Here is a 12,983-nt window from a genome sequence, read left to right as displayed (position 1 = left end):
TAGAAATGGTCTGAATCTAGATAGCTATAGTGTTGCATGCTACAGACAGACCACCCTGACTGAGGGATTGACAATTTGGGCTACTGCAACCTTATATACAAGCTTCACGATGAAAGAACATAAAAGCAATATGGTCACTAGAGCATTACTTGCTGAAATATGTGCTTTTAAACACGCACTGTAGAAATTTTGGCAATTACATTTGCATCATGCCAGTCAAACCAGCATATGATATTCTGAGAGGGAAAAACTACAAAGAGGAGAGGATTTCACATTACATATACATGATCCAAGAAATACTACAGTGAAATATCTGCATGATAATAGTCTATTTATTTTTGGAGAGCTGAGGTTTTTGTGGTGAAATAATCAAGCAGACATCTCAATTTTCCGACTAATGTGCTGTGATCTAATGACAGGCCACAGCAAGAGGGCTTGAGGGAAGAATAATCCCATAAAGCCATTAGAAATATAATATTCAAATGAAAATAATTATGATTAATAGTAATTATGATTAACTGAAGTCATTAGATGAAGATCTATCTGAACATACACAGTAAAACAACATTTCATGCTGGCTTTGATTGCAAGATTACTTACATTTTCTAACTTATGTTTGTAAAGCACTGTGATCCAACCATGCAGTAACTCAGGCAGATTTACTTTAGGATAAAAAGTGTGATTAACATGTGAGCCTGTATGCAGTCACAAAGTTAAATTTATGTTGAGACCTATCTTACTAGATTTATTCTTGAAGATTTTTCCCAAATTGTTCCCAGTTTTATTTGCCAGTTCCATAGACACTGTACTCCTTGTGTCTGCACCACTGTTCATCTGAGAAGGGTGTAAACTGCAGTCTGCTTCCTAGTGCTGTCAGCTGCTTCTTTTAACTGGAACTGAATGTGCAGGTACATTTGGGGTCGCTGGTGCAGTGACAGGGACAAGAGTCCAATTAAAGTAACCCAAAAAAGCCTGAAATACAGCTACAAGGAATCAAACACAGGGTGTCTGCAGTGGGAGGCAGGAACTTGTCTCAGTCAATCAGTATACTAAAGCATGCAGACAGAGATGAGATTATCACACAAATGATCTCATCACATATTGTCTAATTTGACCACTAGACTAAACATCCTATGTAGTCATGTGGTATGTCATCATAGTTAGACAAAGTCTGACTGCACCATGTCAAAGGATACTGATTTCATTATCACGCTGAGTCAGTAGCTCCTTTAATTTGGCCACTTTTGCTGCACTGTGGTGGCTGTCTTCAATGACTTCATCTCTCGCTGCTGCTGGTGACTCTTGCCCATGAATGCACTGGTTTCCACCATGTTGCTTGTCCAGAATCATTATCTATACAAAAACCATAAATGACTGTTAATGTCAGTTAAGAGAAAATCCATTTTCCCGTTTTTGATATGGATTCAAATATTTGAAAGAATTAGATCTGTTTGTCCATACTAGTTGCTGAAAGTTGCATTCAACCAAACCATGTATCTAAATAACAGTCTTTATTATGCAGTTAAATGACCTAAACTCACAGCTCAGTAAACTTTTAGAGGAAAAAGCAGCCTGCTTTCTACTACAGCTGGATCTGCTATTTGCTGGGTTAATATCTACAATATAAACTACCACCTAATGTCATGAATGTAAAGAACCTGGAAAGTAATCCTGAAAAGCATTGCTCTTATAAATCCTGTGATATTCCCTAAACATTCATTTAATTCCACTCTTTTCCATGTCCGCAATATAAGTCCTAAATTTCAATGACTTTCCAGCTTTACAGACAGGTGGGAAACATGTTAAAGCACTGGAGTTTCTTTTCCACATGGAGTAGATAAAGCAGAGGGATGAGGCTGGTCCCAGACTTTTTGGGGGCCATGTATGGAGGCACACTGAAGAAGACACTGGAGCTTGGGCTGATGGTCTCCAGATTTGAAAATAGCCTGTCAGTTTCATGTCATCACTGCAGTGCAACAACATACATAAAGTGCTTAATCACTGAGGTCACACTGCACATCTAAGCTTGCAGTGCTGAAAAGTTAAAATTACAGGCACGCATTCTGGTATTTGTTCATCACCATGAAACAATGAGAAGCGGAGAGCTGAGTGTGGAAGAGCTAGCCTGCATTGAGAACAAAGAAGAGGGAAATCAAATTTAAACCAGATCCAAATTCCTACAGAATCACTGGAGTGTGACTGGGGTGATGCTCGGAGGAATGTAAACTGAAAAGGGGATAGAGTTTGTGGATCATAACAAACTGAAGGAGTGATAAACAGACATTCAAGTGGGATCTGGAACTACTTCTGGTGACTGCTCCAACTCCAACCAAACCAGAGCACAGGAACAGTGTGAGCAGTGCAGTGTTTTCCCTATGCTCATTTAGCAGCCATCGGCTGCTGTTTGACAAATGTTGAATAAAAGCTATAACCACTCTGACTTTCTCCAGAAACAAAAACTGAATGAAGTGTTGTTTTCTCCCAACATTCTGCAAACAACATGCAATTGAAACCTTTTTCCATGGCAGTGTCCATGACACATTGTCAGTGGATTAGGCATACGGCCAAAACAAAATTATGTCCAGACGTCACCGTTATAAACAATACATACATGACAAATTCTTTACTGCCAAGATCCAATAATTAGCCATGAAATGTATGATAATGAAATGTACATGTACAGTCGTCCTCAAAATTATTCATACCCTTGCTGATTCTTGTGATTTTTTTCATTTAGTGATGAAATAAATGCTTGTTTTCAAATTTGTGTTTTAGCTTCATGTGACCAACAATTGAAAGAATGACAACAATATAAAATAATTTTAAAAAATCATTTCTGGGGTATTTTATTAACGGAGTCCAAAAAAAATGCCATGTTCAAAATTATTCATACCCTAGTCCATCGTCTTTATTTGATAGTCAATGGCATAGCCTTTATTCTTTATGACTGCTTCCAGACGATTCTTGTACGTGTCCACAAGCTTCTTGCACGTCTCCTGTGGGATGTTGGCCCACTCTTCCTTGGCGAATGCCTCAAGCTGGGTCAGGTTGGTTGGTTTCCTCGCCATCACTCTGGTCTTCAAGTGATGCCACAAATTCTCAATTGGATTGAGGTCAGGACTTTGACTTGGCCATTCCAGGACACTGATGTCATTGTCCTTGAACCATTTCTTGACTACCTTGGCGGTGTGTTTAGGATCATTGTCTTGCATCCAGTTTTGGCCAAGCTTGAGTTTTTCAGCAGATTCCTTGACATTTTCATCAAGTATCCTGATATAATCCTCCTTTTTCATGATACCTTGGACCTTGACGAGATTGCCTGTGCCACTGGAAGAGAAACATCCCCACAGCATTATGCTTCCACCACCATACTTGACAGTGGGCACAGTGTTCTTTGGTCTATAGGCTTCTCCTTTCTTCCTCCAGACATACTGGGTATCCATATGGCCAAATAACTCCAGTTTTGTCTCATCAGACCACAGGATGGTTGACCAAAAGCTGGGATCTTGCTTCAGATGACCTCTACAAAAGGCCAGGCGAGCTACCAGATGTTTTTTCCTGAGCAGCGGCGTCTTCCGAGGTTTACGTCCATGGAGACCTCCTCTGTGCAAAACTCGCTCAATGGTGGACCGTGACACCTTTGTCCCTGTCTGCTCAAGGGTTTGAATTAGGGCCTTGGTTGTGGTCCGTGGGTTGGTGTTGACCTCTCGGCAGATTCTCCTGGCAAGTTTGGGGGACACCTTACACTTTCGGCCACGCCCACTGAGGTTTTTGACAGTGTTGAACCTCTTGTGCTTGTTGATGATGCTCTGGACGGTTGAGACAGGGACACCATACTGCTTGGAAATGGCCTTGTAACCCTTTCCTTCACTGTGGGCCTGCACAAGACGCTGACGCAGGTCCTCACTGAGCTCCTTCTTCTTTACCATGATGACCAGAGATTAACAATGACCTGAACACTTTCCCACTATTTATACTCTTCTGGAAAGATGCTATTTTTTTAACCTTGTTTAACATTTGGTCAACAAAAAAGGTATTCATTCCAATGAGACATCATGAAATAACTTTGGGACAAAGATGAACACATTTGGGACATTTTTGTTGAGATATTGCCAGGGGTATGAATAATTTTGAACATGGCATTTTTTGGTAATCCGACAATAAAATACCCATGAATTTAAGAGTTTCTTGAATTGTGTATTGTTGTCGTTCTTTCACTTGTTGGTCACATATAATTCATAAACAAACTTGACAAAAATGCATTAGTTTCATCGCAAAAATAAAAAATCACAAAATTAACAAGGGTATGAATAATTTTGAGGACGGCTGTATATGTCTATCCTCATCACTGTCCCAGGTCCCTGAGTCCCAAGGTGACATCGGCAAACGACTTGTTTATTCTGACCAAGGCAGAGGCTTAGTTTTCAAGCTGTGGTGCAAATTCTTCAGAAGATCTGGTTTAAATACACAAATTAACAAATACATGTCAACATTACACCTTGCATCTAATTAGGTGGCAAATAACTGTAAAACACCAAATGTCTAGACTTAAGTCAGGTCATGGGAAAAACAACTGCACTGGATGAAACAGTATCACTGGATCTCCAAATATTTTCACTTTCTAGCCAGCGCGCAGAGTAAGACATTCCAATATCTGAGATTTTGTCCAGACAAAAGTATGTTTTCATTGATTGGTAATGAATAGTATTATGCACAAGATTTCCAGTTGTTTTATGCTTAAACCTGAGGAATACATCATGTAAACCTTCAGCTTTTCCTGTAAGTAAGTTAGTACATTGTGCAATCTGATGAGACTCATCTTCAGTTGTGTTAACAACAAACACAAATAAAGGAAAGGAAACTTAAGTCAATTCCAAAGTAAAGCATCTCTCAGGAAAGGACAGTAGGGGGGGCTAGTTAGAAGAAGAAGTTATTAGTCATCTGGTCACAGTGGAGCTGATGGATGAAGGGGAATGTGAGGAAGAGATCAGGTTTGACACCTCACTGATCAGATTTGTACTCTTACCTCTGGTCACACACTCTCACAGTAAAACAAAAAACACTTCCCAACTAACCAGTTATCAGAAATGAATCTTTTTTTTTCATTAACTAGCATAGTAACCTGAACTGAAAATATATTTTGTTGTTACGGTAGCATGGTGGATCTTATCATGGAAAGAAGAAGGGAGAACAAATATAAGGGAATGATGCCTATGTAGAGAACAGACACAGATGGAGTTGTACAGGGAGACATGCATTCACATACTGTACATGAAGAGACAACTGTGAATATTACCTTCAGCAGGGAGAAACAGTACTGGACCTTTCTCATATCTGGTCCCAGTGACAGTGTCGCACCTGGATCAAGGTCATCCAGAAAGCCCTTGACTTGCTCTTCTAACCTAAACACACAGACACAGAGACAAACACACGTACACAGACAGCGTGATAACCTACCAAAGCTGAAACCTATTCCACATTCCATGTTATAATCTTTCTCCATCACACTTAGCACAAGCTCAACAGGTCCTCAAACAGTTAAGATCTATATTTGAGGAGTGTTTAAAATGTGGGTCTGGTCAAAGAAAACTATTTACTTAAATGTGTGTTCCAGCTCTGCAGGGCCAGCCTGTTGATAAACTATCACTGGATGATAGTCCAAACATTGGTTCTTCACGCTCTGGAACCAGCCACTGGAAAAGACCAGCAGGCAATGGTCCAGACGGATCCAATGTAGGCACAACAGCGTGCGGTTTTTATTTTCCGCTGTAACGTGTCTAGCAGAAAAACACGCTAGGTTTACATGACAAAGGACTTAAAACAAACGTAGCGGTCTTGTTTCAGGCCCCTGAAACACGTTGGATTTTGGAGAATGCCCTTCAATGCCATGTACAATATTTTGTAAGAGAAAAAATATCATCTGTAAATATCAAATGCCACAATTTGATAGTTTCCAAATAGCTTTTCCAAGATGTGACGCAACATGTTATGTAGCAAATCTAGCAAACTAATATTGTATTTAGAAAAACAAATTTGAATTGACTTGTATGGAAATGGATTGATACAGCACCAAAGGCAGCACATTTCAGCAGACTTCTGGAGAGACAAAAATCTGCATTTGGAAATGCAGCAACAAATAAACCAGGATGTGCAATCACTCAGTAATGGGGATGAGTCAAGGCATAAACTAGAGAGGCAGTAACATAAAAGTCAGCATGTCCAGTGAATGCGGTCACAACAGACATCATTAAAGGCTCCCTCTGTGAGTTTGACCACAAACAGGGGAAATCGAGGATAATCACCCGGGCAGAAAGGAAATAATAAAAAGGCGGGCTGATGGGGCCAAGGCGCGGTAAATACATCAGCACTGGATGTGTCAAGCCCTCAGGGGAACCTCTGGGCTGAACTCTGGCCCTACTTGACAGGGTCCCTCTGCCATTTGAGCTAAGAGCAGAAATAAAGCAGTCCTGGCTGAAGCAGGGCCCTGGGAAACTGCATTAGATCTGGTTGAACCTCAGTTAATCAGGCTTCAAGTCAGCATCAATGCATAGCCAACAGCATAAGTTATGTAGGCACTTTAGGCAAAGTCCAAACATCTATAAATCATGAAATATATTTGCTCAAGAATCTCTGGGTTTTGAGTCCAAAAAAAGATCTGCTCTCTTCCTGGATCTGAGGCATGTTTTAAACATCCTAGAGGGCTGGGGCCATCACAGCACTATACAGGTCTGCACTGTCCAGTGAGGCTCACTGAGGTCACATCATTATACACAAATACACAAACATACATACTATATACCTGTGATCAAAAGGCTGGCTGTGAGCTCCTCTAGATTCTGATTTAATTCTGGACAAATTTGTTGCTTCCCCTTATCTATTATCTGTAAATCTGGAGATAGCATCACAGTCCATAATGTGCAGGTAATGTTCAGAGACTGGCTAAAGAGATGAGGAATGAGGGGACAGCAGGGGACGTACTTCTGGATCTCCTCCACAGTCAGCTGGTTGTCTCTTTGCTCTCCTGTCACTATGGCCAGCTCTTCCTTCAGAGACTCAATCTCCCTTTTCAGACGTGCTATTAGCTGAAATACACACACAAAAAGCAGAGCACATACACATATTAAAAAAAACACAAAAAGAGACACACTTACACTCATGCAGATGCAGACAGACAATATATTGCACCTGCCAACTGATGAGACAATCCCTCAGAAAATTATCTTGTGGTTTATCTTGCTGATGCATTTTGAGGACATACTTAAGTGATTCCAGACAACTGAATGCTCCAGTGAGAAAATGCGAGAAGCAAAACATAAAATAGTATTCAACAGCTACGGTGGCAAAAGAAAAAGGACACATAAAACCTCTTGCTGCACACGTCCTGCACACGTGTTAGGTTAAGGCCTTGCACACTGAGCCAACAGGCTGGTTGCTGTTAGTAACTGTTGTTCGGGTCTGGTTACTATATATGTAAAAAGCATAATATCTCACCATGCCCACACACAGCTTTTTCAGTACACAGATAGACGTCTTTGCTGCAATGAACAACAGGAACAGCACAAGTGTCTAATGCCAAAAATCGTGATCAGGAGACAATGTTTTTATAAACAGCCTAAAGCATCATTCCACTGAAAACTGATCACAATACATTTCTTAATATGTGCCCAGGTACTGTAGCTGGTGAGCACAGGTAGGCTCTCAAGTGCCATTTTGATTAAACAGAATATATGACAAGAAGCTACTTGATGCATTAAAGCAGAATTCACCCAAAACAAATGTATCCAGATCAAGTCCTGGTCTTGATGACATATAACCTATACAACAGCCCACAACAATAGACCATGTATGCACAGGTCTAGCTAGCCCCTAAAGGATTAGTGAGCTCAGATCATACTGATGTTGCATATATGCAGGGACAGCTATAAAGAACAGATTCTGATAATAACAGCTCCTCTGATGGGACAGAACCTTTTCAAAATGGTGTATTAGTTGTGCTGTGTGTTTTAATGAGATGTATAAAGGTGGAAGTGGCAGGTTATATAGACAAATTTTATTTTTTTGGAAATAGAATGCTGATTAATTCAACAAATGCATTACTTGCTGGTCGGTTTTCTGCATCATTAACAGTTGATTTCATATTTAATTCTTCATTGCTCTATTAAGTGGGATTAAATCCTAAATCTCTGGGCCTACACCTGGAGCTAGAGGTTATAGGTGCGCCCACTTGACATGCACCCTTATTTTGATGGAACAACCCCTACTGACTGATTAGCCTAATTAAAAGCAACAGCTTGATTTCTCTGCAGGTAGTTATACAAGATATTAAATTGGCATTTATTCATGTGCCACATCCCTTGAGAAAACTGAACTGGTCCAAGAGTGGAATACTTTACATCTAAATAGAGATGTGCAATTATATGTTAATGGTAGGGGAAACTGGCCAACACCAAAATCAATGGATGGTGTGGTTATTGAGAAGAAGCCAGACCAGTTGTAATAAAAATCTGCACAAATCACGCCACAAAACAACACACTAAACCACCTAAAAAAACAAGCGGCAATTGTTCTTTTTCTCACATGACCCACTTCAGTATAAATCTCACTTAACTATCACCACTGAATTTGACCACACTGCAAAATACTAAAGCAGACTGAAAGAGTGGAACTGTCTCAGTGGGGGAAAGCAAATACAACAGAAAATTGTGACTGTGTGCTAGAGTGACACACACACAGTCTGACACAAAGTTGCGAGGGAGCCAAAGGTCCGTGAAAACTAAATCAAAGTCAAAGGTCAGACTAAATGATCCAATTTAGAAAAGCATTGCCTCTTCTAGCAGAGAGATGAAAAGACAAAACCAGTCAGAGAGTCAGAGACTGAGAAGAACCAGACCTGCAGTGTGGTTTTGGATGGGTGCCACTTAACCTCACAAAAATTTCACCCCTAATCCACCCCCTATCATATGTTCTAACAGTGAACATCATAGCTGACCATCCCTCACCAGAGCCGCTCCCTGTATCTCCTTTTTGGAACCCATGGTCTGATGTAACTTTCCCAGCTGCATCCTCAAACGCTGACCACCAGTTTTTGGTCAGCAGAATGGTGCAGTCTATTTCAGAGCACCAAGCCCAGACTGGTACCACAGCACCACAGACTTCCACATACTCTGAATAAAAACTGACTCAGGACACGTGACCAATGATGTCAGCAGATTGCATGGAAACCCATGTCAGTGCAACATGCAGATTGTTATGGTGATGGAAAAGCAACACTGCGTGTTTGTCTGTGTTTAATATAAACATGTTATATAATTAACTCTGAAACATTAAACTAACTTGTATAGTCCTACCTTTAAATTATCCCTCTTTTTCTTGAAAGCATACCATCCATTCTGTGCTGAAAACCACCCACAGTAATCTATAAGCACCATGGTAGAACCACAGATTACACCTCAATTGTGTATGTGTTCTGACAAAAAGGCTGTTATTATGTGACCTCTTTTGATGAAAGAAGAGGAGGGATAGAGTCCCTCTGCACCTTAACACATGGGCTGTGTTCCGTGCATGGCAACATTTAGGCCTGGCACTCATTGTAGAATAAATCAAGGAACACTGTACTGCACTGCACTACATTACTACACTTACGCTTCCTGTCATAGCTCCCTTCTGTCTTAACAAATGGCAGCCACTTAGATGAGGCATATCAAGGACCGAGGGAGAGAAACCACCCACTGGAATTTTTACGCCCGCTTGCCGAACATGTCTCTCTGGTGGGCTTTAATCAGGCCTCAGACTGACTCACAGCTATGCACTAATCAGAGCTATCTTCTTAAGCAAGATGTTAAGTATATATTTAAGTGTAGGGACGTTCCAAGTTCAGACGGGTCACTCAGCCTCCTGTTAGCCTCTGCTTAACTGCATAACAACACCTTTAGATCAACTAATTTGACCCTTTCAAATAAGTAAGTCAAGTCAGCTCAACGTAAAAACTGAGCACTCCTGCACACAATGCTCAGGTTGAGACACTTAATAACAAAAGCTACTGTGAGGCGTCGGACGTATCTTGAAAGATACAGTAATTGTTGACAATCTCCTCTGGCGACTGCCAACCAGGATCAGCCTGGTCTAGAGGGAGGATTAAGATTGATTTTAGTGCTCTTAGAGGGGCTACTAGAACGGGCCTTATATGGTGTGGTCACTGCGGCTGACTTCATTGTGATCACAGGTCACTTTCAGCACCTCATTCTTTCCCTGTCCACGAGAGCCTTGTTAAATGTTTTGTCTGGTCTGGCTGGTTTCCTGCTGTTCAGGCTTTGAAGAATTGCATTTTGCAGCCTGTAGGCTACAGTATAGGACCACTAAGGCAGTGTGTGGTCTGAATGATGTAGCAAACACTGACTGGAAGATTGTGAAAAGCAAACTCCAGGTTTCAAATCAATTACCACAGCCAGCATGTCTGAAAGGCTGTGTGCCTTCAGACAGGGAAGGCCAAAAAAGTCTAAGTGTCACCCCAAACCACTAAGAAATGACATCATTCTAATGTGCCAACTGCACTGCTGGCTTTGCTTTTTTCTCAGTAAACCAAGGAGAGATATAGAGAGACAGACAGTGAGACGGGAGCAACGAACAAAATGAGAAACACACTAAAAAGCCATAAACAGAGACAAGAAGTTTGCCCAAGGAGTTTGGGTTTTCCTGGAGCTGTAACTGTGCCGGACCCAATTGGGAGCTGCCAGACACTGTCACAATTACTGGGCCGGCCGCAGACTCTCTTAAAAATACCTCTGTAGGGTTTGCAAGTGGCCAGCCAAGTCTCAGTAGCAGTAATACAGTAGCAGTTGATCCTGATGCAGATCTCAGTGGGAGGGAGGAAGCAGATATAGCTGTGATGACTTACTTCTGTATATCCCCCAAAGGGTCTTTATAAAACTACCAGGTATGCTGTCTGGCAAACTACAGTAAGGGAAGGTGTGACAAGGATTGTAAAGGGAGAAAATGAAGTAGGGAAGCCAGTGTAAAGGGTTAACCTGCTAAACTGCTCACACAGTGATTTCTTATTACTCTCTATGTATTACAATGTGTAATAAAAGGCAGATATGGAAGTATGTATAAGGCCTACTGCACTGCATATGAGTGGCCTCTGTAACCACTTATTTTGCAACAATCCAAGGACTAATTCTCACCAAAAGTTCAACATCTCCTACTCCTCTTACTAAAACAACAATGGCATCATGGTATATAGATACTAAATAAAATTACTGAAAGTAAACTGACTGCCCTCTCTTACTTTAAAAATGTTACTATAGGTTCTCAGATCTACACCATCTGGCCAGGAATTGCTCTATGTGGCTGCATGTGTTCAGTTTATGTTTCCTTGGATAAACACGTGTAAAGACATAATATCCAGCCAATACACTTCACACCTGTCTCCAGCTGGATTTTTTCTCAAAAGGCTGAGAGATATTGGAATAAAATATGCCATAACACAATTGGAAGAATGAGAACAAGACAGACAGAATGCAAACAAGACTAAATAGCTCTAGACAGACAGACATCCATGTGCTGAGGGTGGAAAACTGCTTCCTTCACATTGACTGTATGACACTGGAAAAACTAATCTTGTTTGGGAAACCTAAAGATGACACTTAAGCACATGATGGGGTACACTTTGTTACATTTAGGAGCTGGATTCTGACTGCAATTCAATCGCTGATCAATTTAAGGTCTGGAAGCTACGAGGAGGGTCTGGCCATAATGAAACAGCCCTTAAAGTCATGCTTCTGTGGTGTGATTGTGTGGCTAAGTTATGATATTTGTAGTGAGTGTGGAAGTGCCATGTCTTGCTGTCTCACCAGGGTAGGATCCAGTTCTTCATTCAATATTGCCTCGTTCTTAATGACAGCCACGCGCTGAGCAAAGCGGCATGTAGAGATGGACTCCTGAAGAAAAAAGTTTTAAAAATGTCTTCATATTTTTCCCTCTGAGGAACAACTATGACTCCTAATTGCTTCTTCTTAATTTAGTACTCATTACATACATTTGCCCATTTGAATACAAGGAAAGATAAGAAAATGTTCATGATCTATATTTAATTTGCACTGCTTTCCATTCATTTCTATGAAGCAAAATACACTGTACAACACTGCAATAAAGTATTTTATGTCTAGCTAGCAAGACCAACCGGCCTATAACATGATTTCACTCCAAACCCCTATTTCTGCTCACTATGTGGAAATCTAACAGAATGTTGTGTCTGCACACGGCATTGGGTTGGCCATCCTTACATCAAGGTTCCTCTTGTCAACTGCCATAGTGGCGATCATGGTGGTCATGCAGTTGCCCCCAAGGCTGTCCCTAAGTACAGATGTTAACATTGAGTTTCTGTAGGGAATATGGGAGCGGTTCTTCTCTGACAAAGCAATGATCACCTGTGGAAGAGAGCAATGTAAATTGTAAATGAAGACAAAGGTGGGAGTAGCAACTGAAATGCCACACATTAATGTCTGAAAGACAATGCCATTACTCTTTCTAACACTATCATTACTGCTCTTACACTAGCAGCAAGATAACCATTGATCAAAGTCAGAAATCTAACATTAATTTAAATATGATGAAAGGTCCCATTTTTACACTGTTCCAGTGTTTTATTTCAAGTGTTAATATCCATAAGAACATATATTTGTGGTTTTAAGTACCAAACCATCTCAATGTAGTTTTCCATCTCCTGTCTCAGGCTTCTCTCTGGAGCTCTAGTAACAACAGGTCAGTCAGCCAATCAGAAGAGAGGATCTGAGCCTCTCTTCTGATTGGCTGACTGTTTTCTGAGTGATCAAATAAAAATATAGCAGATTTTAGGTAAACACTCAGAGAAACCAAATCCTGTGAGGTTGGATGGTGGGTCCAGGTGGTCTGGGCTTGAGGCATGGCAGAGGGAGGTGACTGCTTTTTTTGTGACATCACAAAGTTATAGAAGTCCTGCCAGCTCG

The 12,983-nt window shown here is 40.9% G+C and overlaps 1 protein-coding gene across 3 annotated transcripts in view; it reads right to left on the bottom strand.

Annotated features, from left to right (window-relative positions):
* The window catches only part of kif6 (kinesin family member 6), a 56,837-nt gene that overhangs the window by 30,118 nt on the left and 13,736 nt on the right, over positions 1-12,983 (bottom strand). For all 3 annotated transcript variants that reach the window (XR_011686908.1, XM_071471310.1, XM_071471311.1), the window contains 5 exons: positions 12,282-12,425; positions 11,850-11,936; positions 6,979-7,082; positions 5,297-5,402; positions 1,197-1,353 (listed from right to left, as the gene is read on the bottom strand). Coding sequence is in view for 2 of the 3 variants with exons in the window: in XM_071471310.1 (XP_071327411.1) it covers positions 1,197-1,353; positions 5,297-5,402; positions 6,979-7,082; positions 11,850-11,936; positions 12,282-12,425 (598 nt within the window). In the remaining variant the exon portion in view is untranslated. The remainder of the gene's footprint in view (positions 1-1,196; positions 1,354-5,296; positions 5,403-6,978; positions 7,083-11,849; positions 11,937-12,281; positions 12,426-12,983) is intronic.

The sequence above is a fragment of the Trachinotus anak genome, unplaced genomic scaffold, assembly GCF_046630095.1.
Source record: "Trachinotus anak isolate AG129_WGS33_773 ecotype Australia unplaced genomic scaffold, CSIRO_AGI_Tana_v1 ptg000033l, whole genome shotgun sequence".
Lineage (NCBI taxonomy): Eukaryota > Metazoa > Chordata > Actinopteri > Carangiformes > Carangidae > Trachinotus > Trachinotus anak.
This window is presented reverse-complemented; position numbering and strand designations above follow the sequence as displayed.